Here is a 26,277-nt window from a genome sequence, read left to right as displayed (position 1 = left end):
GTCCAGCAGTCGCTAGAAGTGTGGGAGGGTACTCCCCATTCCCAAAGCCTGTGGGCAGAGAGCAGAAAGGGCCCCCTTCAGGTTAAGAGGAGCGCCAACCTTCACCGGAGTGAGGGCGCCTCTGGCAACTAGCCCAGGGCACACCTTGGATCTGCACAGACGGTGCAGCTACACAAATGTCATCCCCAACTAACTCATGTGGGTTGTGAGCCCCCCACTTCCCTGGTACAAAGATTCCTGTGGTTTCCTTTCTTCTCGGATACTTAGGAAATCCTGAGTCCTGGGTTGCAGCCTGCTTTAGCCGGCGACGTAAATCTTTGAGACCCTCACCTAGTAACCTGCAGCATCGTTTTAAGTAACTCAGACAAACTAGATCATGCCTGGACAGGTGATGCTTCGAGGAACCAGAGCTGTGAGAGGAGACAGCAGTGCAGGTGTCCGCATGGGGGAAGTGGCAAGACATGCCAGGAAGGCAGAGCAGGAGGCGGGGGTGGATGCTGGGTGGTTCAGAGATGGTGCTTACACTTCAAAATGCCTTCCTTTCCTAGTTTCACATTTGGGGCTTTTAGATCTTTGAGGAGGGAGAACTACAGCTTTATCTCTTAAGTGTCTCTGCTCAGGCTAGGGAGATCCTGTAGCATCAATAGGATGCCCGTGGCGAATTTCTGGCACCAATTCCGTAACTCCGGTCAGCTAAGTGTAACAGAAAGCCCGCAGAGGTGGCCAGAAGATGTAAGCGTGCAGAAAAAGAGCAGAAGAGTCAGGTGATGCAGAACACAGGGGCGAGGCTGTGGGTGCCTCTGAGGCTGTTTATATGCCCTACCCAGGTCAGAGCAGACGTGATCGCCTCAGTCTCCACCGGTGTCTGTGGCCAATTAGAATCAGGCAAGAGAGAGACTGCTGAGAAGAACATTATAAAAACAAAATATGTATCATTTCTCCCGAAAAAGACAGGAAAAGGAAACAGTGCCCACAAGTAGCACGCTCGCGAGCAAATCCTGTGCTTTTCGCCGTCTTCTCTAAATAACAAAGCCGCGTTGGCAAAAGAAAACACACACGAGTTAGAACTGCCTTTTGAGAGCAAGGTTTAATTGTGATCCAGGATTGTAGTAACTTTTTTAAGTTCTACTCAGTCTTTTCTCCCTTAACTTCTGAAAAACCAAACTGGCTAACCATACCCGGATTGAGCTGAGGAAGCAAAATGCATCTCTTAACCATTCACTACCACAGAGAGCTGCCATCTCAAGTTGCCTTTAGCAAGTCCACTTTGCTTGCAATAGTCGTGTTACCCTGATTTCTCTTCTCCCGATTCTGCTCTCTATGAGAGCGACGTATACTGTGAAACGCTGTCACTTAAGTCTTGTTTTTCCCTTTCTTTGCCTTGGGGTCCCCTGGCCAGCGGAAGCCCCGCAGGTGCAGGCAGTCGGCCACGTTGTGGGCGATGTAGTAGAGGTTCAGCATCGCCGCTGGGCTGAGGATGTCCACTTCCTGCTTCTTCTGCTTCTTCCCGCGAGACTTGCCCCGGCCTTTTCCTCTTTTCCCTTTACCTGGCTTTCAAAGACAAGTATATATATGGGGCAACATTAGTTTTCATAACCTTGACATAATTTTCAACATATCCTATTGAACTTAAGAAAAAATACATTCCTAAAAGGAAAAATTGTAAGAACCAAAAATTGTGCAGGCCAATTAATTACAGGCCATGTAATTCACCAAATGTAGACAAAGCACCTCTGGATTAAGAGAAACCCAACCTAATTCGCTCAACCACTGAGCTACACTGGCAGGGTGAGATTTGCTTTTTTTTTTTTTTTAAATCCTCACCCCAGGATATTTTTCCATTGATTTTTAGAGAGAGTGGAAGAGAGAGGGAAAGACAGAGAAATATTCATGTGAGAGAAACATATCGACTGGTTGCCTCCTGCATGTGTCCGGACCAGGGCCTGGGTTGGGGAGGAGCCTGCGACAGAGGTATATGCCCTTGACTGGAATCGAACCCGGGACCCTTCCGTCCACAGGCCAATGCTCTATCCACTGAGCCAAACTGGCTAGGGCAAGATTTGCTTTAAAATACTGCAGCTTCCACCCCTAAAAGACAGATGAAGCAAATGTGGCAAAACCCTAATAATTTGTAAATAATCATTTTACTATTATATTTTTGTGTATGGAAACTTTCATATTAAAAGTTAAACTAAAAACATTTGATAATCAGGATGTAAAGATATATTTTGGCACTTGTTATGTGGTAATCTCCAGCCACGAGGACTAAGCAGCCGTGAGGACTAAGACATGAACATAAGGCACTTAGCACCGTGTGAGCAAGCACTCAGTAAGTGACTAATGCCATCACTTTACCACAGCTAATTCTCAGAGACGGATATCAAGGGAAGTAGGTATTATTCAGCTCAGCAAAGTCATGGCAAACCGACATCCACCAGGCTCAGTGCCTGTGTTTTTGCCACAACTACACGGCCAGGCCAATGCGCGCTGGGAAAGGAAGGTTACCACCCGAACCTGGGATATGCAATGCCCGGAGTTCTGCTAGAGCTGCACAGAGCTGAGGTGACTTCTTTGTGTCCGATGACCCACCACCCAGAAAATAACAGTTGGAAGTGCATTATTTAGAAGTGTCTGTTCTGGGCAAGGGAAAGCAGAGGAATGGATAAGTTATTAAGGACACCTGCAAGGGCTAAATATTTGTGTAAAATAGATGCTCTGCTCATAGCATGGCATCTTAAAAATGTCCCGAGCTAAACAAAGAGAAACATAGTTGATGTGTTAAAAACACTAAAGCATACTTTTGTTAAGTGAAATGGAGTACATTCCTAGACACAAAACCCAGGAATGAAGATGAGAAGCATCTTGTAACACAGAGGCCTGGCTTGTGTGATGAAATCCAAATGAAAAAAAAAAAAGATCTGAAAACCGGGAGATAACTGCACCTCCTGATAAAATCTGCCCTTGGGAATGTACGACCATAAGCTCTTAAAGATTTGGGGACCTGGCTTTTTTTAAACGACTTTATACTTTTCTTGCATGTCAACCATACTTGACATACTTGGAATCACTGCAAAAAATGTATTTTGATCTCTAAAAAGGTTTGAGAACTAAAATTCACACAAAAGTTTGGCATTTTTATTCACAGTTTTCATCTTTTTGTAGAAATTGGCAAACTGATTCTAAAATTCATATGGAAATGCAAAGGACATAAGATAGAGGGTTGACACTTTTATTCAGAGTTCTCATCTTTTTGTGGAAGATTCTAAAATTCATATGGAAATTCAAAGGACTTTGAAAAAGAAGAACAAAGTTGAAGGGCTAATACTTTATTTCAAGAATTATTATAAAGCTACAGTATCCAGACAGTATGGTATTGGTGTCGAGAGACAAACAGATCAATGGGACAGAATGGAGCCCAGAAGTAGATTCACACATCTAGGAACAACTGATTTTCAACAAAAGCGCCAAAGCAGCCGAAACCGGTTTGGCTCAGTGGATAGAGCGTCGGCTTGCGGACTGGGGGGTCCCGGGTTCGATTCCGGTCAAGGGCATGTACCTTGGTTGCGGGCACATCCCCATTGGGAGGTGTGCAGGAGGCAGCTGATCGATGTTTCTAGCTCTCTATCCCTCTCCCTTCCTCTCTGTAAAAAATCAATAAAATATATTAAAAAAAAAAAAAAGTGCCAAAGCAATTCAGTGGAGCAAGGGTAACTTTTTAATGAATGTAGATGGAATAATAAATATCAATTTGCAAAAAAAAAAAGAACCTCAATCCATACTTGCACCATATACAAAAATTATCTCAAAATGGCTCATAGAGCTAAATAAAAACCAGAAACTAAAAAACCTCTGGAAGAAAACAGAGGAGAAAACCTTTGTGACCTTGGGTTAGGCAAAGATTTCTTGGATATGACATAGAAAGCACATCTGTAAAAGAACAAACTGATAAATTCTTCAGCCCTGCCAGTGTGGCTCAGAGGACTGAGCGTCGTCCCATACACCAAGAGGCCATCAGTTCGATTCCGGTCAGGGCGCATTCCCAGGTTTCAGGCTCGATCCCCAGTAGGGGCAGGAGGCAGTCTCTCTCACATGAATGTTTCTATCTCCCTCTCCCTCTCCCTTCCTCTCTCTAAAAATCAATAAAAACATATTTTAAAAAAAGTAAATTGTTGCCGGTTTGGCTCAGTGGATAGAGCGCCGGCCTGTGGACCGAAGGGCTTCGGTTTCAATTCTGGTCAAGGGCACATACCTAGGTTGTGGGCTTAATCCCCAGTATGGGGTGTGCAGGAGGCAGCCAATCAATGATTCTCTCTCATCATTGATGTTTCTCTCTCTCTCTCTCTCTCCCTCTCCCTTCTCTCTGAAATCAATAAAAATATATAATGAAGAAAAAAATGATAAAAAATATACAAATCAATGTTCTTCTTTAAAAAAATAAACTGTTAAGACATTTCTTTTTAAATACTTTTTGGGCCAACCAGTACATTCTATTTTTTTGAATATTTCTTTATTGATTTCAGAGAGGAAGGGAGAGGGAGAGAAAGAGATAGAAACATCAACGATGAGAGAGAATCATTGATTGGCTGCCTCCTGCATGCCCCACACTGGGGATCAAGCCCACAACCCAAGAGCAGGACCCCAGTCCTCTGGCTGCCTCCCTCGGGGCCAGGTCCTGGGTGGGCACACATTGGCCTGGATTGGGCCTGGGTTACTGATCTAATATGGACAGCGAGGACAAAGGAGATGGAGAACCCCTGGGAAACGCCTGGACACAGGCTACTGCCAGAATCCACGCAGATGGCAAAGAGGGCGTGACAACCAGTGGTAGTTAGGATGGGAAGCAGGTTGCAAGAGAGTGGATGAAGGCTGAGGAGTAGGAATGCTTGTGTTTGAGGCCAGAAGTATGACCGTACTATTGGAACGTGCCAATGAGGCCAGAGAAGGCAGTGTTTAAAAGAGCTGGATTTTTAACACAATTTGAAAAGGCTCTCTGGTGGCGAGATCCAGCTGGAAGTTGAAAATGGAGGTTTGAAATTTGAGGCTTAATGTGTGAGCCAATGACATGGAGGTGAGATGAAGGATGTTGCAAGTTTTCCTGGGCATAAAATGCAAAAATATTTAACCTAACCGGTTTGGTTCAGTGAGTAGAGCGTCGGCCTGTGGACTGAAGGGTCCCAGATTCGATTCCGGTCAAGGGCATGTACCTTGGTTGCAAGCACATCCCCAGTAGGGGGTGTGCAGGAGGCAGCTGATCGATGTTTCTAACTCTCTATCCCTCTCCCTTCCTCTCTGTAAAAAAATCAATAAAATATATTTTTTAAAAATGCAAAAATATCCTATCTAATAAAAGAGTAACATGCAAATTGACTGTACCTCCGCTACACCCACAAGCCACGCCCACCAGCCAATCAGGAGCGAGTATGCAAATTAACCCAACCAAGATGCTGCGGCCACAGAGAGAGCAGGAGACTTGGGTTTCCCCAGCAATGGAGGAAGCCAAGCTTTCCGCCTGCCCTGGTGGGCCCAGGCCTCCGCTCAAGGCTACAAAGTTTCAATTATAGAAGATAAATAAATCCCAACAAAAATGGCGGCAGCCAAGGAGCTGGAGAGAGCAGGAGGCTTGAGTTTCCCCCAACGATGGAGGAAGCCAAACTTTCCGCCTGCCCTGACCTGCCTTGGTCTCCACTCAAGGCTACAAAGTTTCAATCATAGAAGGTAAATAAATCCCAATAAAAATGGCTGCGGCCACAGAGCCAGCAGGAGGCTTGGCTCTGCTCAAGGCTACAAAGTTTCAATTATAGAAGATAAATAAATCCCAGATACCAGGGCCTCCACTTGGGTCGCCGGGGGGCGTGGCCGGCCTGCAAACCACCACAGGCCCCTCGCCCAGGCCCCCCATGCCCCAAAGGAACCCCCACCCTGATCCGGGACACCCTTCAGGGCAAACCAGCTGGCCCCCATCCGTGCACCAGGCCTCTATCCTATCTAATCCTATATAATAAAAGAATAATATGCAAATTGACCATCACTCCAACACATAAGATGGATGCCCCATGTGGTCAAAGATGACTGCCCCCATGTGGACACAAGATGGCCGCCACAAGATGGCCAGCAGGGGAGGGCAGTTGGGATGGACCAGGTCTGCAAGGGAGGGCAATTGTGGGCAATCAGGCCAGCAGGGGAGGGCAGTTGGGGGGGACCAGGCCTGCAGGGGAGGGCAGTTAGGGGCAAACAGGCTGGCAGGGGAGTGGTTAGGGGGTGATCAGGCTGGCAGGCAGAAGCGGTTAGGGGCAATCAGGAAGGCAGGCAGGCGAGCAGTTGGGAGCCAGCAGTCCTGGATTGTGAGTAGGATTTCCGACTGCCCGTTTAGGCCCGATCTTATCTGGATCGGGCCTAAACGGGCAGTCGGACATCCCTCGAGGGGTCCCAGATTGGAGAGGGTGCAGGCTGGGCTGAGGGACACCCCCCCCCCCGTGCACAAATTTCGTGCACCGGGCCTCTAATTTTACATAAAAGGTCTCCTCCAAAGCCTTTCCTTAAACTGGAATTCCTTAAAATTAGCCAGTGGTCCAGGTTGCACCTGGGTTCATTTTTAATTAATTAATTAATTAATTTAAAAAATATATTCTTATTGATTTTATTAGAGGAAGGGAAAGGGAGAGAGAGATAGAAACATCAATGAGAGAGACATCAACCCGCTGCCTCCTGCATGCCCCCTACTGGAGATCGAGCCACCAGCCGGGCATGTGTCCTGAGGGCCAATCCAACCTGCGACCTCTTGGTGCATGGGTCAAGGCTGAACCACTGAGCTACACCGGCCATTTTTCAAATCCACAGATAAGAACCCTGCACAGGACCAGGGCAGCGGCAGCAGCAGCTAAGTGCCTGGCCAGTCCCTGCTGGCAACGAGGGGTTCCACACCACGTGACCAGCCTCTATTTGACACATAAACCATCTTCTGGGTGAAAATAAGTGGCTCAACAGAACCAAGGAACTAAAACCAACCAACTCGTAGCGGGCTCAGCCTAGTTCGGATGCTGCAGTCCTCTTCAGCGCAGACCACTGGGGAACCCTCCCCCCTTCATCTTTACCCAAGTGTTCAGATCACTGGGCTGGACACCACCCACAACACGAGGAGATGAAGGTGCCAATCTCGTGGCGTGGATAAACAAATCTCTCTAAAGGTTGATTCTGCAAGGCAGACAGTGTGAAACTAATTTAGCAAGAGCCTCGGAATCTCTTATTCTTAAGAAAAGGCATGTATTACCATGGTATCTCCTTTCTCAGTTGAGCAGGTGAGTGTGGCATGTATTCCCAGTCCTGAAATGAAGAGAGCGCCCCCAGTTTTCCGTATCACCTAGGGGAGGCGTCCCCGCGCCCATTCCTGCCGCGCACCCGGCTTTCTCCTTCGCACTCCCAAGAACCGCCGCAGGTCCGGGACCTCCCCACGCTTCTCAACCCGGCTGCCTCCGGCCTGGTTTGTGGGCTGCGAGCCACCGAGCTGCCGCCACGCCGGGCTCGAGCACCCGCCTCACGGAGGCACCGAGGTCACAGGCTGCAGACTCGCAGCGAGCACCAAGCAGGGAGGGGACACGCGGGCGGACGCCGGCGGCCGGGAGCCCAAACGCCAGGCGGCGCGCGGCGGGGGGGCGGGGCCGCGCATTGTTTACCCGTTGCCAGGACACCGGGGCCTGGCGCTCAACTGTCCAGCCCAGCCCCGCCGGCCCAGCGCGTGTCCTGGAACCCGCGCCGCCTTCCTTTTAGCTACCGCTGTGCCCTGCGGGCCGGACAGCCTGGCAGGGCCATTTTACCTCGCGCTGTGGCGACCACGGCTACGAGTGCCTAGAACCCCGGCTCGGCGGGAGGCGTCTGGATTTGGGCGGCTGGACCAAGCTCGGTACCGGCAAGGCGGTGCTGGGGTGTCTGTGGTACTGGTGTTGGAGTGGGCCCACTCGGGAGTGAGTCTGAGCCTGGCCACTCAACGGGCTGACCTTGGAAAAGTCTCAGAAGACGCCACGACCTCTTGGAAAGTGAGATAAAGCTGTTGAGAGCTGAAGTGAGAATGACATGGGGAAATGTTTGTGAAAGAACCTGATACAGGCCCCCAGTGAGTAAAGCCGGAAAGGTCTTATAATCTGCGCGGGTTTAGGCAAGAAGGGGTGGAGTAGGTACCGTCCCGCTTCCAACCTCGAGTTCATCCTCCTGAGGGGAAGGCTGCAGTTTGGGAGCAGTACCGTCATTCTTCTTTTCAAATGACTTCATCCTTTGGAAAAAATTGATTGGTTTTAGAGAGAGAGGAAGGGGGGGGGGGGAACCTGGATTTGTTGTTCCATTTAGTTATGCATTCACTGCTTGATTTTTTTTAAAAATAGAAATTTATTTGTATTTCAGAGAGGAAGGGAGAAGGTGAGAGTGGTAGAAACATCAATGATGCGAGAGAATCATTGTTTGGCTGCCTCCTGCATGCCCCACACTGGGCATGGAACCCACAACCCGGGCATAGAACCGTGACCTCCTGGTTCATAGGTCAATTTAGCCACACCCGCTGGGCTGGTTGGTTCTTGTATGGGCCCTGACCAGGGATCAAACTGATCAAACCCCAAACCTTGGCTTATTGGGATGATGCTCTAACCCAGTGGTTGGCAAACTGTGGCTCACGAGCCACATGCGGTTTGCCGCTCTTGACTAATGAGTTTGCTGACCACTGCCTTAGGGAAAAACACTTAAAAAACATTTTAATAATGTACTAATGTCTTTAACCTGAAGTCAAAACTTCTGGGTAAGGGTAATGTCTTAGCAGTGGTCCGCAAACTCATTAGTCAACAGAACGGTGAACCGCGGCTCGCGAGCCGCAGTTTGCTGACCACTGCTCTGGCCCACTGAACTACAGGGCCAGGGTCTGGCTTACTTCTTTTTACTCAACAGTTATTGATCATCCTCCACTTGCCAGACACTGAGTTCTAGGCCCTGGGAATGCTTCCCTGCATGAGTCAAACTGCTTGTTCTTAAGGGTATTTTTTTTAGGGTGGAGTATTGAAATGGAGGACAGGGCAGAAACTAAAAGTAATAGATGTAACAGAGGGCATTATATTGGGTGTACTAACCTAATGTGCCATTTTACATTGGTGATTGGGATGGTCTGAGGAGGTCGTGTTTAAACTGAGATTTGGATGATCAGGAGCAGTGGACTATGCCAAGATGAGGGACAGGGCATTGCAGACGAAGTCAGGAAAAGAAAACTGGGCCAGGAAGCAGGGCTGGGGCCCTGAAAGGCTCTGCAACCAAGGATAAGGTGTTCTGTTTGCCTTCTTTAGTTGATGGCCTGGCTTCCAAAGGGGTAGTGCATGTGCCAGTATTTATGCTCTCACATAATCGTATGCTTTCCCTAATCGTTCACCAACAAAGCAAAGTTCCAACTACTTTCAATTTACCTAGTAGTTTTTTCATGAGTCCCTGCGCCCTTCAGATGGCACGTTCTCCTGTCCTCTGCCATGGCTTTCTCCTCTGCTGGCCCCTCATAATCCCTGGATGGGGGCACACTCCCCACATTTATTTGGATCATCACCACTCTCTCAGGTTAACCCCCTTTTGGGGTCACTCCCGGATCTGTTTTGGCCCTGCTTTCCTTGAATTCCTGATAGGAGGCCCAGAGCCCTGCTCCACGTTTTAAAATTCAGTCGTCTCCAAGTGCACCAGTGGTTGGGAATGGCACGGAGTGTGTGTGTGTGTGTGTGTGTGTGTGTGTACATGCAGCGGAGGGAGGGGCGTTGACTCTTCAAAGAGTTAAGAGGAAAATTTGGGAGTGATGGAAAGGTCTGTATCTTGATTGTAGTGGTAGTTATACCAGTGCAGGGCTGGCTACATAGTTGGCCTAGCACAGTACAAAATGAAAATGTAGGGAAGCAGGAGAAAAATGCCACTAAAGGTACTAAATTATAAAACCCGTCCTTTTTTTCTGTGGTCTCTATCAACCTATCATGCTATTTATTTATTTATTGCTATTTAATGTTGTATTTCCTCAGGGAACAGGAACACTCACTCCCCTTTCTAGGTATCTTCCCTTCCCGTGGGCTGCCACCCACTCTGGGTGACCGCCAAGGAAGTGCAACTTCTGTGCTGGGTTGTACTTGATACCTGGATCCTGATGAGTGAGATGCTCACATGTCATTCTCTGAATGTGCTGGGGTGCAGCCATGCTCTGCCCTGAGACCTGGGTACCAGCCTGACCCTGAGGTTGGGGGTGGAGGTGGAATGGGTGGGAGTCAGGGTTAGTGGAGTGGGGGCTGACAGATGAGACTCAGTAGGAGTTCATGCTCCAAGCCCCTCCACCCAACACAGTCCACTGTCCCACTGAACTTCATTTACAAAACACAAATTCAAAGATAAATTAAGAATTTCAAGATTGTGAACTCAAGAGCATTAAAACCCAAGCACAGGGACCTTCTGAGAGTAGCACCCTGTGTGATCCTTGGTCACATGCCCAGGAAACTGAACCTGCACAGGTGTGCATATTTGTCAAAATTCTTTATATTCAAGTGAGTGCGGTTTGTTATACATTAATTATACTTCAATGAGGTTGGTTTTTAAACTTTAGCTCTCAGGAACCTAAACCTTACCATAGTTAAAATCAAACACGTCTCATATCCAAATATTTTGGATAATGGCATCAGGAGCCATCTAGGACCCAACTATAAATTGATCATCTCTCACTCCTTCTATCTAGAGCTCACTCCCACCCACACCTACTTGAGCCACCTCCTGCATTATGCTTGCTCACTCAGACATCTAATGACTTTATGGTCTGTGGGTGATGCCACCTCTGCCTAATCACCCAGGCTCAAACCTGCCTGTGTGTCCCCCTCACTCCTTGTCAAGCCCCCTCTCTCTGAAGACTGCCCTTTCTCCTCTGAATCTCCCCCGTTCCTCAGAACACCACCCATCTTCAGGTCTGTACGGTCCTGCCGTCTCTCAGGCTTCTGCACTCCATCCTGGTATTCTTTCTACAGTAGAGATATAATCATGTCTCACCCATTTCAAAAACTTTTAATGACTATTTCCTAGAAAGTTAACTCCTTGGTATGGTATTGATGGACTTTCAAAATCTTGCCTTGATCTGCTTTTCTAGCTTTATTTACCCACATGGTCCTACATGCCTTATTTTAGCCACACTTCTCAGTTTCTGGGATTTGCATTTTTTCACACCTCCCAGCCTTTTCTTTACATGATCTGTTTTACCTGGAATGCCTTCTCCCCCATGTCTATCAAAAGCCTATTCAAATTTCAAGGCCCAAAGCAAACCATACCATCTCTGTGAGCTCATAAATCACTACCAACACTTTGTGCCCATTAAAGTCAGCCAAATCCTCTGCATAGAAATACGTTGACTTGTCTCCTCTTCTCCACAGTGGGCAACCTCTTTCAGTCTCATCTTTGTATGCCACAGCAGTAATAATAGTCATAATGGAATCATCTTCATGATTCAGTGGGAAGTATTATCACCTTAATTCTGCCAAGCCCAGCAACTTCTTCATTCTCATTGACCTCTGAAACTAAGTTAATGTTGCTCCCTTCCTATCTGCCTTCTTGTTTCTGAGACGGACATGCATTATGCTTGCTCACTTAGTCACCTAATGCCTAACTACCTCTCTTGCAATTCAAGTGTTGGCTGATCTCAAAGCCCAGCCTCAGCCCTCTGCCATTCCTCCTCAGTGTCTCCTCACATGATGGCTTATCTAATAATGTCAGTGACTACCTCTCTTGGGATGACAGTCTCTGTCATGGAAGAATGGCTTCCATCTGCACTCCAGTCCTCAGGCTCCATTATTCCCTGGACTTAGCCTCTCTTAATTTCCCCTGTCAGTGGCAAAACAGCTCTCCCAGCCTTCTGCCCTTTGGCAAATAATAATTAAAATTGAAGGAGCACTGATGTCAAACACCTTGCTGAGCATCATGCATTATCACTTCACTACAGCCAATGTGGTAGTTTCTGTTAAGTTCTCCAATTTGCACAGGAGGTCAGAGAGAGTAAGTAACTTTCCCTAATTCACACAAGCAGTCAAAGCCAGCTCTATCCATCTGTCCAGCCTGTGATGTTAAACACCAGAATTATTCAGGAAGGTGCCCTGGACTTGAGGCCAGGAGATGTGGGTTCAAGTATTGACCTCACTACTTATTAATTAAGCAATTTTGAGCAATTATATAAGCTTCACTTTCTTCCCTTGGGTTGCTATAAAGGTAATTAGAATGCATGTGAAAGTGCTTTGTGAATTCAAATTGTTTCTACGTCTTGCATAAAAATATATAAAATTGGCCCCGCAGGCATGGCTCAGTGGTTAAGCATCAACGTATGAACCAGGAGGTCATGGTTCGATTCCTGGTCAGGGCACATGCCTAGGTTGCAGGCTCAACTCCCAGTGTGGAGCATGTAGGAGACAGCGATCAATGATTCTCTCTTATCATTGACTAGAGGCCTGGTGCACGAAATTCATGCACTGGGGTGGGGGGCCTCAGCCCAGCCTGCACCCTCTTGCAGTCCGGGACCCCCGAGGGGTCATTAGTGCTGCAGAGGCAAGAGAGGCTCCTGCCACTGCCGCTGCACTTGCCAGCTGTGAGCCCAGCTTCTGGCTGAGCAGTGCTCCCCCTATGGGAGCACACTGACCACCAGGGGGCAGCTCCTGCGTTGAGCGTCTTCCTCCTGGTGGTTAATGCACATCATAGCAACTGGTTGATTTGCATATTAGGGTTTTATTATATAGGATGTTTCTTTCTTTCTTTCTTTTTTTTATATAGGATGTTTCTATCTCTCTCCCTCTCTCTTCCTCTCTGAAATCAATTTTAAAGTTATATATATATATATATATATATATATACATACACACACACACACACACATAATTATATATAATTGGGGGTGGGTAGGAAATGGAATGGGAAGAGGTACAAATTTTCAGTTAAAGATGAATAAGGTCTGAGGATCTAAAATATAACATGGTGACTATAGCTGATAGTACTATATTGCATGATTGAAATTTGCTAAGAGTATAACTTAAATCTTAAAACCAAAAAATAAACAAACAAATAAATAAATGAGGTGATGGATGTGTTAACTCGATTGTGGGAATCCTTTCAAAATGTATGTGAATGCCAAATCATCATGTTGAACACTTTAAATATATTACTATTTTGTCAATTATACTTCCATAAAGCTGAAAAAAAGATATAAAGCATAAGAAAGCATGATTTGTCAGTGGACAGGTGGGACATAAAGTGGATGGTCTAGTGACGATCAGAACAACCTCAATGGCAGCACCATTTTCTATTGACCAGATGGCTCTTCAGATTTTGCACTGGAGAAAGAACGCCTTAAAGGGAGGTGAGGAGGGCTGCTGAGGTGTGTGGTTGAAAAGCAGTCTTTGTTATAACCCAGAGCACAGTTACTATTAGGATCAAAATACCATTGACGCTGTGGCAGGGTGGCTCAGTTAGGTGGAGTGTCCTCCCAGACACCAAAAGGTTGTGGGTTCGTTTCCAGTCAGGGCACATACCTAGGTTGTGGATTCGGTCCCCAGTCCTTGCAAAGGGGAGGCAACCATCAAAGTTACTCTCTCACATTGATGTCTCTCTTTCTCTTTCCCCCTCTTCCTCTCTGAAATCAAGATATATGTATATATATCATTGACAACATATGCATTTTTCTTAAGTACCAGTCCACTTGAGAATCACTTCATATTTAGACTTAAGATCTGTTTATTCTACAAGAACTGAACAAATCTTCCTGTGTAAACTGGAAGATGATGTTAAATTTAGATAACTATTCAAATTCACATCCTAATAGCACTAGTTAAATTTATCTTTTTATAAATGCACAGCCTTATTTCTTAGTAACATTAACTATGCTGTTCTTTTAAAAAATATAACATTACCAGAATTGAAGCATACATTCTTAGAACATCAAACTTAGAATATTCTATCACTATCTTTCTTAGCAGTTACATTTAAAAATTCCTGTTTCCTACTTTCTACTCTAGTAGCGTCTTCCTCCCTCTCTCCCTCCTTGCCAGGGCTGATCAGCAGCCCCCGAACGATGAATGAACAGGTTACTCAGACACAGTTTGACTGTGAAAGAGAGGGCAAAGCCTCCTCCCCCGTCCCTCCCCCCCCCCCCCCCCCCCCCCCCAGTGGCCAGGGCAGCCTCTATTGCCTGCCTCATTAGGCCTTTACTGGAATTTTTATCTTTAGATACTTTCAGTAGGGTGAGTAATCTTGGGAGGTTTACATTGTCCTCTAGGCAAGGGCATCCAGGGATTAAGCATAAGGATTCCAGTAAACACCTGGGGGTTTGCATATGCACAGGCTTGTTTGGAAAGGTCAAGGAATAATTAGGGGCGCCGCCTTCAACACTCCTCTAAGTTAGAATTCCGCTAAACAGGACAGGCGGCCTTCCACATTCTTCCCTTTTATCAGAATGTCCTCCTTACAACTTTCCAACCAAGTCTCTTGTGCTCCCCAACACCTCCTTCTTCTTCTTTTTCTTTCTCCCCTTTTTATTTTCATCTCATTAAGTTCAACAGTATAGCACTGCATTCATTTTACCCATTACATCCTAATATTGAAGAGGGAATCACAAAAAAAAAAAAAAAATGTTCTTTGAAGGTAATTTCCTCTGTCAGCCGTTAGGGTCCCTGCAATTGAGAACCTTGGGGTGCAGTGAGACCAGTTGGAGCAGACTCGGAAGAAATTATCTAGAGCAGGGGAGGTCAGCAAACTCAGTCAATATTTTAGGCTTTGCAGGCCTTGTGTCTTCTTTTGCAAATACTCAATTCTGCTGTTGTAGAATGAAAGCATTTATAGACTACGTGTAAACGAATGAGCGTGCTGTGTTCCACTAATACTATTATGGAAACTCACATTTGAATTTCATCAAATTTTCATGTGTCATACAATATTTTTTCTTCAATGGACTTTTCCTCAACTATTTAAGAATGTAAAAATCATTCTTAGCTCATGGACTGTATAAAAGTCTTGGTGGGCCAGATTTGGGCCATGGGTTGTAGTTTGCTGATCCCTGATCCAGAGAATTAAAACCCTATTTATTTTTCTTGTTGGGGGATTCTATGAAAGGGAGGGGAATGAGGTGGGAAGTTACAATTGAACACTCATGATTAGCAAGCATTATTCTAAGCACTGTACCCATAGTGACTCATTTAATCCTCACAATTCTAGAAGGTAGGTAGTATTATCCCATTGTACAGATAGGGAATCTAAGAAATTAAACAACTGTCACTTATCACACAGCAAATGGAGTCAGAGCCTTGAAAGAATAACTCACCAAGTTGGGTCCGGCATCCACACTCAATCTGACCCATTATGGCCTTTCTGGGCAAAATACCTCACATGTTGTTGCTGAAGACATGTTTTCACAGGCATCCACATGGAGGGTCTTGGTCATGCCAGCTCCATTAAGCATTTGAACAAAAAGTTACAGAATGTTCAAAGCAGTGTTTCCATTTGAAGACAAGGGGACAGATGGCACTGTCTTATTTAGTAAGGAAGTCACTGTCATCAAAGGTGTTTGAGCAGAGGTGGGATGACTTTCGCATTTTTGCAGTTCCTTAGAAAGATTTTGGTTATTTTGTATAAAAGTAAGAATTTTAAATTCTTGCTTTTTGATATTTAAATCTAATTATAAAGGAGTAAACAGTCTGAACACCTCCCTATAGCCCACTCAGGCACAATCTTATTACATTCATAGGATCTGGCAGTCTGAAAGGCCAGAGCTGCTGGCAGACTATATTTCAGATTGCTTTGGCTTATTGCTATGAGAATTGAATGAATCTCCCTTAACCTCATACCATCATAACTTACACACATCCCATTCCTCCCACCTATATCTTTTCTTCTAATCTTTCTTCCTAGCTGAAAAATATTTGCAAACATATTAGGAATTATTTGATTTAATATATTAAATGTATATTAAATCATTAAGAGAATACTGATATAGACAGATCTCTAGGATAAGTGACTTTTTAAAAGCATACAATATATTGTGCTCCCACTTGTGTAAAAAAAATTGGTGTGTGTGTGAGCCCTAACCGGTTTGGCTCAGTGGGTAGAGCATCAGCCTGCGGATTGAAAGGTCCCAGGTTCGATTCCAGTCAAGGGCATGTACTTTGGTTGCGGGCACATCCCCAGTAGGAGGTGTGCAGGAGGCAGCTGATCAATGTTTCTAACTCTCTATCCCTCTCCCTTCCTCTCTGTAAAAAATCAATAAAATATATTTTAAAAAATTGGTGTGGAGATGGGTATTTTGGGAATTTGCTGAAAGGACAGAAAATAGGAAAAAATATTGATAGTGATAATTTCTGAAGAATGAGAAAGGGATCTGGGATGGGAGGTTGCACTTTTTCATTGTGTACTCTGAAAAATTATTTGAATTTTTATCCAAAATACCCATACATACATGTAATATTCAATTTTACACCTTCTTCCTCATGTCACAAAATTTACCCAAGCCTGAAACTCTTTCTTTATTTGACTCTCCTTTGACTACATCAATAACCAGACATATTTTACAAATAAAAATAACTTCCCCTGAGTTTTGCCTTATACCTCTAATAACAATAGAGGGAGAGTAAGTAAATCAATATTGCTATTTATTAGGTGTTCGGTGAGTATATTAGTGGATTGAATGCTGGTCCCCCAAAATACCTCTTTATGCCTGCCTCATACTTGGAACCTGTGAATATTACCATATGGTAAAAGATTAAGGACCTCAAGAGGAGGAGCTTAGCCTGGTGGGTCCTAAATTCAATCAGATGTATTCTTATGAGAGAGGCAAAGGAGAAAAGGGGAAGCAATGTGACCATGAAAGCAGAAGTTGGAGTGATGTGCTGTAAGCCAAGGGATACCTGGAGCCCTCAGAAGTTAGAAGAGGCAAGGAATGGATTCTCCCGAGAGCCTTTGGAGAGAGTGTAGTCCTGACACCTTGATTTCAGACTTCTGGCCTCCAGTACCGTGGAAAACATATTTTGTGTGTGTTTTAAGCCATTCAACTTCTGGTAACTTGTTACAGTAGCCCTTGGAAATTAATAGTGGGAAAAAGGTACAATTAATAGCTTATGTTAGGATTTTGGATTCTATAAATGTTTATGGTTCTTCTGGCCTAAATAATATCATAAGTTGACTGTATTGAGGTACTTAATACTGTTGTAGGCACTTTAGTTGTTACTATAGAAACTATGAAGTAGTGAGGTTCTTATCAGTGAAAATATTAGAGGCTAGATGAGCACCTGGAGAATGCTATTAAAGGAATACTTGCCCAGCTGGGTGTGGCTCAGCGGTTGAGTGTCGACCCAGGAACCAAGAGGTCACTGGTTCGATTCCCAGTCAGGGCATATGCCTGGGCTGCTGGCTCAATCCTCAGTGTGGGGCGTGCAGGAGGCAGCCAATCAATGAGTCTCTCTCATCATTGATGTTTCTATCTCTCCCTCCCTCTCCCTTCCTCTCTGAAATCAATATATATATATATATATATATATATATATATATATGAAGGAAATCTTACCTTTAAAAAAAAAAAAGGAATTCTTGCACTGGGTGGAGGTTAGCCTAGGTCTTTGGTCGGCAAACTGTGGCTCCCGAGCCACATGCGGCTCTTTGGCCCCTTGAGTGTGGCTCTTCCACAAAATACCACGGCCTGGGTGAGTCTATTTTGAAGAAGTGGCATTAGAACAGCCGTGGGCAAACTACGGCCCGTTCGGCTGTTCTATCCGGCCTGCGGAGCTGAAAGAGCGGAGGGTTCTCTTGCTCTCTCCCCTCCGCTCCTTCACCAGCAGCAGTGTTAACATGGCAATGTCGGGAAACACGGCCGTAGCTCCTTCTTTTGAGTGGGCGGAAATCCGCCCATTCAGTAGAAGGAACAACCTCTCAATCTTCCAGAGGCTCCTTGTAATGCCCGCGGACGCGTCCCCCGACATCACCCTGGGAATGCGTAGACACGTTATCATCGTGATGTAGGGAGACACGCCCCTGGAGAGCACAGTATCAGAGCATTAGCTAAAAAGGAGACCAACAACACTGTTCCCACTGAAGTTGATGTTTTAAAGACCAAAAACCTTTCAACCCAGTCTACATTGCCATCTACATCTACGTCCCGGGCATAATTTGGAAGTTGCACTAAAGAAAATGTTTAATTTACTGTTTACACATTTTGTTCTTTTCTATCTGTTTTAGTTTTAAATTATTTTATTATATTTAAGTTTAATTTGAAAGGCTTTTGTACCTTTCCTTTGTTAGGCAATTTTATTTTGCCTTTGCCATCTTCAATATAAGGTATGTTATTGTGCTATGATTCCTCCATTTTTTGAAGTTTCAAATTATAATAATTAGTGTTTACATTCTTCTTGTTAAAATGTTTGAAATGAATAAAACTATTGAAATAAAAAAAAAAAAAAAGACCGTACCCTTTTATGTAATGATGTTTACTTTGAATTTATATTAGTTCACACAAACACTCCATCCATGTTTTTGTTCTGGCCCTCCGGTCCAGTTTAAGAACCCATTGTGGCCCTCGAGTCAAAAAGTTTGCCCACCCCTGTGTTAGAAGAAGTTTAAGTTTAAAAAATTTGGCTCTCAAAAGAAATTTCAATCATTGTACTGTTGATATTTGGCTCTGTTGACTAATGAGTTTGCCGACCACTGGCCTAGGTGATCTTGGATCTCTTTCAACTCAAGAATATATTTCTAAAGAAAAACAATTTTTTAAATATATATTTTTTATTGATTTCAGAGAGGAAGGTAGAGGGAGAGAGATAGAAACATCAATGATGAGAGAGAATAACTGATGGGCTGCCTCCTCCATGACCCCTTGCTGGGGACTGAGCCCCAAACCCTGGCATGTCCCCTGACCAGAAATCGAACCATGACCTCCTGGTTCATAGGTTGATGCTCAACCACTGAGCTACACTGGCAGGGTTCCCAAATAAAAATTTGCTTCTAAATATTGAGGCTTAACATTTTAAGGATATTAGAATAGCCAAACATTTAGCAAATACCTTCACCTGGAAAAGGTGTTTGAAGGTATAAGGTACTTAGGACTTACCTTCTCTAAACTTTCCAAACCAAGAATCCTGAAGGAATACCAGGTGATTTTCCACTACTGAAAATTCACTAGTGGAAAAATAGGTAAAATAAGATAACTCATGTTTTTCCAAAAATCACCAATTGGAACTTACCCATGCCAACATTTCCAAAAGTATTTGCATGTTGCCGCCAATATAAACAGAGCTTTGGTCTCTCCCTTTGTTCTAGCCTATTTTTGAGATTACACATTTCCTTATATTGTTAAATCATCACCATAATAGCTCAGTGATATGATAGGGGAGGTAAATCATTATTTTCACTATCACTATAATCTTTTTTTTAAAGGAACACAACTTTTAGGAACTTTATTTTTCATCAACCTTATTTCCATTCTTTTAAGAGTTTGTGGAAGAACAGCTGAAGACCACTCAGCGGCTGTTCCTATCCAGTCAGTAGCCTGCACAGTGGGGGTTGCAGACCAGTCTTCAGTGGACGCTGAGCTCTCCAGGCTTCCATAGGAAACTACTGAGTAGGCGGAGGGCACCTGCACAACTTCAGAATAGTTTTCGACCTCAGGTTAAGGAGCAGTGACCTCAGGAGCTGGAGCTGTCCATTGACCTTGAAAAATTCCTCCTTGGTCACAGCCTTTTCAGCAGCAGCCTGCACTTCCTTTTCACTCTCTCAAGGATCTCTGTAGAAGCAGAGATCAGGCATGACCTCCTGTGATTGTTCATGGGAGATGTTGCCATCCATGTGCAGTACTTCCCAGGCCAGCATACAACACATCAGACCCACTGAGTGAGTCCCCTTGTTGTTGCAAGGGCTGGCAATGTCCGCATAGCGCAGAGGACTCTGTGTTACATAGAGCAATGGTGGGCAGGTTAACATAAGATGCCTCTGTGAGAAGCTGGTAGTCAGGCCTGGGGTCAGTAAACACCAGAAGTCTTGGCTCCCGGAAAGCTGCCTGATCTGGTTGGTGAAGGTTCCAGGAGTGAAGCAGCAGCAAACTTCAGCACAGCTCACTGGCCAGTATTCCTGGACAACATGACTGACATCAGCAGGGTTTCCAAGGGCAACAATGGCATGAGCTGCCAGCAGAAGCTCCTCCCAGGTTCTCTCCAGATTAATGATGTAGGTGCCATCACTCTCCCTTTTGTAGATGTTCTGTTCCATTTGGAAGTCAAGGTTGGTGCCACCTAAGTGGGTTCCTGCTGCAAGGAATTTGAATACATTTTCCTCCTTCATTTGTAGGACATCAAGGGCTCCGGACATTGTGCAAGTTTTCCTTTAAGTTACATAGGAACTGAGAACACCATCATATGGCACTTCCTCTCTGGGTAGTGTGAAAAGGCACTATAATCTTTTTTTTTTTTTTTTTTGGTGGAGAGAAAATGAGTAAGCAGGAGGAGGCCAAGAGGAAGACAAGGTTATAATCCTATATAATAAAAGACTAATATGCTAAGTATCTGACCATTTGTTTGACCTTTGGACCAGTTGCTATGATGTGCACTGACCACCAGGGGGAAGACGCTCCAACCGGTAGGTTAGCTTGCTGCTGGGGTCCGGCTTCCCAGCCTGATAGTGCACCAGTGGGGTCCCTCAGCCTGGCCTGTGCCCTCTCACAATCCGGGACCCCTTGGGGGATGTTGAAGAGCTGGTTTTGGTTTCAACCCGATCCCCACAGGCCAGGCTGAGGGACCCCACCAGTACACAAATCTGTGCACTGGGCCCCTAGTGTATAGATAATAAAATCATGCTGTAGCCATATTTACTCTAATTTTTTTTTATTTTCTCTTATTGAAAAGCATCATATAAAATATGTATTTAAATATGTAGTAGTATTAAACACATGTAAGATACTACTAGGTGCTATGGAACCTATTGGGTGTTTTACAAATGTTTATATCTAAGTTCTATATTTTGTAAAATGTTACTTTATTACAGGAAACGTTATCACACTAATACAGAAAAGTCTGGCCTGGAATTATAGGAAGAGTAGATGTTAATTGGCCATGCCCAGTATTTTTGAGATAATGGCAGGACTTTCTTAGCCCCTGAAAATCACCCTAAACACACATCACCTAGCTTCCCAGAGTGCCAAGAATTGCAAAATTCATACTTGACCTAGCCTGGATGTTAAGGTAGCTACTTAGCTCATTAATTAGAGCATTAATGAGATTAAGGTCATGACTTTATTGTATGAACCAGTATGATTTCCAAAACCTCAGCTGCATTCCTAATCTCAGCTAGTTTTATTGTAAATATGGGTCATCTCCAGAAGGACTAGAGGGAAAAAATCAAAAATCACCACCACTACTTGGGGGAGAAACAGAAACCATTAAAACACACTTGTCTATAGGATTATTTTTTTTTAAATATATTTTATTGATTTTTTACAGAGAGGGAGAGGGATAGAGAGTTAGAAATATCTATGAGAGAGAAACATCCATCAGCTGCCTCCTGCACAACCCCTACTGGGGATGTGCCCACAACCAAGGTACATGCCCTTGACCGGAATCGAACCTGGGACACTTCAGTCCACAGGCCTACGCTCTATCTACTGAGCCAAACCGGTCAGGGCTATAGGATTATTTTTACATAACAATGATGGTTGTTAGAATGAAGAGCTGGGAGAACTGTGGACAAGGAAAGACAAGAAAGCACAACTAAAAATATCAGCATAAAGCACTGAAATGGGTGGTTTCAAATGCTTGCTGGAAATGTCAAAATTCTCAAAAATCGCTAAGGAAGTCTCACTACCAATCTCAAGCGCTCACTGGGAAGCGGTAGTGACTAAGTGTCTCTGGCAGTCTGGTTGCAACTGTTTCCCTGTAGGTGAAGTGTGCTTCTCTGGCCCAGTGGTTGGCTTGTCCATGTTAATTGCTTTAAGCCAATGGAATATGAACAATTTGACCTATGCCACATCCAAGCAGGAACTTTAAATGTGCTTGTGTGGTATGGTTTGGTCTCTTGCTCCTGCCCTTCACTACGAGAAAAGTGTGTCCCAGGCAGGGGCTGTTCTATCAGCCTAGGGCCAGAAGACGACGCACGGAGCAGAGTCAGTCTAGCAGAGTTCAATCTGAGTTGAGCAGAGCTGCAGCTGATTTGTAGACCCATGAACAAGAAATAAAGGTTTGTCAGAAATCACTAAGATTTTGCAGTTGCTTATATTAGTCTACTCCCAGGGAATACTAAAATAAGATTTTATATATTTATCCTCTTTAATTATATCCTTCCTTTCTATATCTAATATGTCTTTAATATTCTCTTGTGTTAAAGAATTTAAAGACCAAGTTTCTAACTCCAGTTGAATTTTTTTATTAAAGTGCATCAGTAAATAAAGTGTTAACAATCAAGACAAGCTTTACTGAAATATTCACAAATAAAAATCCTCTACTTGCCCCGTAAGCGTGGCTCGGTGTTTGAGCATCAAATTATGAACCAGGAGGTCACGGTTCGATTCCTGGTCAGGTCACATGTGCTGGTTTCGGGCTCAATCCCCAGTAGGGGGTGTGCAGGAGGCAGCCGATTGATGATTCTCTCTCATCATTGACGTTTCTATACCTCTCCCCTTCTCCCTTTCTCTCTGAAATCAATAAAAATATATATATTTAAAATCCTCTACTTAATGAACCACTCAAATGATGTTCTTCTATGAAGTAACAGTAATCATGATTGGAAGCTAATTAATCTGAATTTATTCTTAACCACACACGGATTCTCAAATTGGGATATTCAACCTGGTTACCTTAACATATGGGGCTGGCTGTCAATACCTGAATACTAGTCCCAGCAAGTCAGTGGAAAAATGATGTGATTTGAAACTAATCATTTATCCTTGGTGCCACAATTTCTCCATCTGCACTGAGAATTAATCTTTCCTTAGAGAAGATTTGTAAGAAAGTATGAAATATTAAGACTTACCATACTTCTAAGCCTCAGAAAGCATTCACATGCATATTTTAAATTTATATGTGTGTGTGTGTGTGTGTGTGTGTATGTGTATATATATATATATATATATATATATATATATATATATATATATATATTTCAGAGAGGAAGGAGAGATAGAAACATTAATAATGAGGGGAAATCATTGATTGGCTGCCTCCTGTACGCCCTCTCCTGGTGAGGGAGCCCACAACTCCGGCATGTGCCCTTGACTAAAATCGAACCTGGGACCCTTCAGTCAGCAGGGGGACACTCTATCTACTGAGCCAACCAGCTAGGGCAATGTGCATATTTTTAAAAGGGCAACTTATTTGTACTTGACACAAATTAATACTATATGGCTTTAAACGAAATAGATTGATGACTGCTCTTTCTTTGACAATTATCTTTTTACTGAAATCACATTAAAATTATAGTTTAATAGGGTTCACAATGATATGCTTGGTAAATTATTTTGATTGCAATGAGGACTACCATCCTCTTCAGGCAAAATGTACAAAGTATTTAAAGCAATGTCATGCATCACATATTTACATGACCTATCCATACAAACAGAAATCCTGCTACCTAACAGCACAAGGAGGTGAAGCCCAAGCTTTGATTAGTTTTGGTATAGTTCCTTTGGATATGGTTTGAAACGCAATCATGACTTCCTGAGAGGCTGTGGCTGACAAAGGACAGAGTATAAATAAGCCAATTTTTATTAGATCTCCTGGCACGATTAAATGGCCTGGTGCTGTTATAAAACAGATTCAGTAATGTCTACGTTGGGGGAATGAGGATTTAAAGTAAAAAAGCTTGAAAGTATAGATGACAATTGTGGGCTAGAAGAGAAAATAATCCTGATTGAATCAGACTTTTCTAAAAACATTGTTTCTGTGAGAAGTATGTGATTCTGCTGTAAGAGAAGTTTAAAGAGGTTGGTACAACAACCCTTATACTTTCAAGGAAATGTGCAATACTTTTAGGTAGAAACAGTATTGCTAAATCTCCATGTGACACTTTGAAACCACTAGCAGGAAAAAAGAAAATAAAATCATTATTAATCAACATAGAAGAAAAATGGTAAGCTGTCTTGCTGTTCATGCAAATGGACACGCCATATCAATAAATAAAATCTGTGGTTAACTGGTCATTTGAAAAATGAATTAGATGAAAATGAATTTCTGCAGTGTACTCAGACATTTTAAGACTAAGGTAGTTTCAGAAAAAACATGGAACACCCTTAGAGGAGGCCTGTTTGTACTGGTTGTGACAGAGCACTCCATGCCCTATACAGAGTTCACAAGAAAATAATATTCACATTGATCACAGATCTCTTAGAGAAAGGGAAAACACTTTACACAATATACCTTTCTATAACATGCAGTATTTAGGTAATAGTAAATCATCATCCTTTACAAAGAAGGTGTAGGTGCTCCAAAATTATCTTAGAGTTAATGACTTTAGAAAGAGGTGTCAAAATTTTAATTCTCATCCAAGGATATGTTTTTCCTTGATTGGTTGCCTCCTGTACGTGCCCTGACCAGGGATTGAACCAGCAACCTTGGTATGTGCCCTGATGGGAAATTGAACCCGAGACACCTTGATGCAAGGGATTATGCTCTAACCAACTGAGCCACACTGGCCAGGACTAGTGTCAAAATTTTAAATAAAAAAAAACAATTTCAAAGTTGGTTTTGCCAAACCTCTGGTAAGTCCTAGGAGTACAGGGTGAGCAAGAAGAAAATATTCTCCCTCTTTTATGACGTGCACCTCTCATGACCATGATGAATGCCATGGACCAGATGCCATCATAAACTATCTGCACACTTGGGGCCAGCAAGGGCCAGGCTGGTTCTAGGTAAAACTAAAGCAGAGAGCAGTCCCACAAAAGAGCGTGTGAAGGACGGATCCAACAGGAGATTCCCAAGGTCACCTGGCATCCCAATGACCCCACAGTAAGTTCATCAATTTTTTGTGATTCAGGATCCTAGCCTTGCACTATCTACAGGAACCATAGCCCCCAGGTCGCCCTGAACTACCCTGATGTCCTTGGACTGGGCCAGCTCTCCCCTGGACAAGCATTTCTAGATCTGGAAATGAAGGCTGAATGAGCAGGGTAGGCAGAGCACCATTTATTGGAGCCAACCCCCATCTAGCAGATGCTTTGTTGACAAGAGCTTAGTGATTCTGGAGCAGCTCTTCCCAACAGATGGGCTGTGAAAACACCTCTCTTTCCAGCCAGATCTCATATGAACAGTGGAAATCCTCAGGCAGATCCAGCCTCTGACCCAGCACACTCTGCAAGCAGTTATCCACAGGTGAAAATTCAGAGTCCTGAGGTCTGTCATATCGGCGGCTATTAAAAGCCTCAATGTTGGCCCTCAAGGTGCATTCTTCTGCTTGGAAGTCCCATGGCCTGGCATCGATGTCTGGTGGGAGGAGAGAAGAAAAAAGATGTATACAACTTAGGACACTGCTCCCCTTATCACAGAGCATGGTCTATAGGATACCAACAATGGAACTGCTCAGAATTTCCTTTTCTGTAAATGAAAAAAGTAAGTAAATAACATGCTGCCACTCAGGTTTAAAAAACACATACGTACCCACATACATACGCTTACATATACAGACTATCTTTGGAAGGATAGACTAGAAACTGGCAACAGTGATTACCCCTGTAAGGACCCTGAGGGAGGTATCTTTTATTTTATTTCCTTTCCTTTATTTCACTTTCTTACTAGTTATATGTTCAGTAACTAAGTCCTCACTTAACATCATTGATAGGTTCTGCATCACAATAAGGGACACAATTCTAACATAGGCTAATGGATATAAATGCGTTACGTTAGAAAGGCATCTCATCAACGTTATAATGAAATAACGTTGAACGAAATGATGCTATTTGGATGGAATCACCAGCTCTCAAGAATGTGAAGAGGCAGGAAGGGGTACAAGAAGAAGAACTAGAATGAACCAATTATTAAAGACTTCCCGATTCCCTGGGGCCTCCCCCAGCTTATATTAATATTAGATTAAGGCTTCCATGGAGGTAAAAACAGAAAACAAATAATCTACTTTGTTTCTATTTATCCCACTTAGACTCTTATTTCAGGGCCAGAGATACACATTCCCAGATCTCTTGTTCCCACACTCAATGGTTTATCATAAATAAGTGTAGTTAGGATTTCGGCTCATGAGGCAGCAACAACAGATGTGCCATTTGCAGGATAAAACATTTTCATATTTTAAAAATCTTTA

General features: G+C 43.8%; 2 protein-coding genes and 1 pseudogene across 5 annotated transcripts in view; all 3 read right to left on the bottom strand.

Annotated features, from left to right (window-relative positions):
- Positions 1–1,068: 1,068 nt before the first annotated feature.
- Positions 1,069–7,541, bottom strand: SMKR1 (small lysine rich protein 1). Its single transcript, XM_080666308.1, has 2 exons — positions 7,268–7,541; positions 1,069–1,551 (listed from the first exon to the last, which is right to left on the bottom strand). Exons 1-2 carry the CDS (start codon positions 7,268–7,270, stop codon positions 1,354–1,356), a joined length of 201 nt encoding a protein of 66 aa, XP_080522434.1. The 5' UTR covers positions 7,271–7,541; the 3' UTR covers positions 1,069–1,353.
- An 11,864-nt stretch (positions 7,542–19,405) lies between these two features.
- LOC308246810 (small ribosomal subunit protein uS2-like) lies at positions 19,406–20,352 on the bottom strand (annotated as a pseudogene). The gene has a single exon. The product of its transcript is annotated as a small ribosomal subunit protein uS2-like (transcript).
- Positions 20,353–23,411: 3,059 nt separating this feature from the next.
- Positions 23,412–26,277, bottom strand: part of STRIP2 (striatin interacting protein 2) — a 60,809-nt gene continuing 57,943 nt past the window's right edge. For all 3 annotated transcript variants that reach the window (XM_080666307.1, XM_080666306.1, XM_080666305.1), the window contains one exon: positions 23,412–25,448. In XM_080666307.1, the coding sequence (XP_080522433.1) occupies positions 25,198–25,448 (251 nt within the window). In that variant the 3' untranslated portion in view covers positions 23,412–25,197. The remainder of the gene's footprint in view (positions 25,449–26,277) is intronic.

Source organism: Plecotus auritus (assembly GCF_963455305.1).
Source record: "Plecotus auritus genome assembly, chromosome: 4".
NCBI lineage: Eukaryota > Metazoa > Chordata > Mammalia > Chiroptera > Vespertilionidae > Plecotus > Plecotus auritus.
Note: the sequence above shows the minus strand (reverse complement) of the source record. Positions and strands in the feature narration are given on the sequence as shown.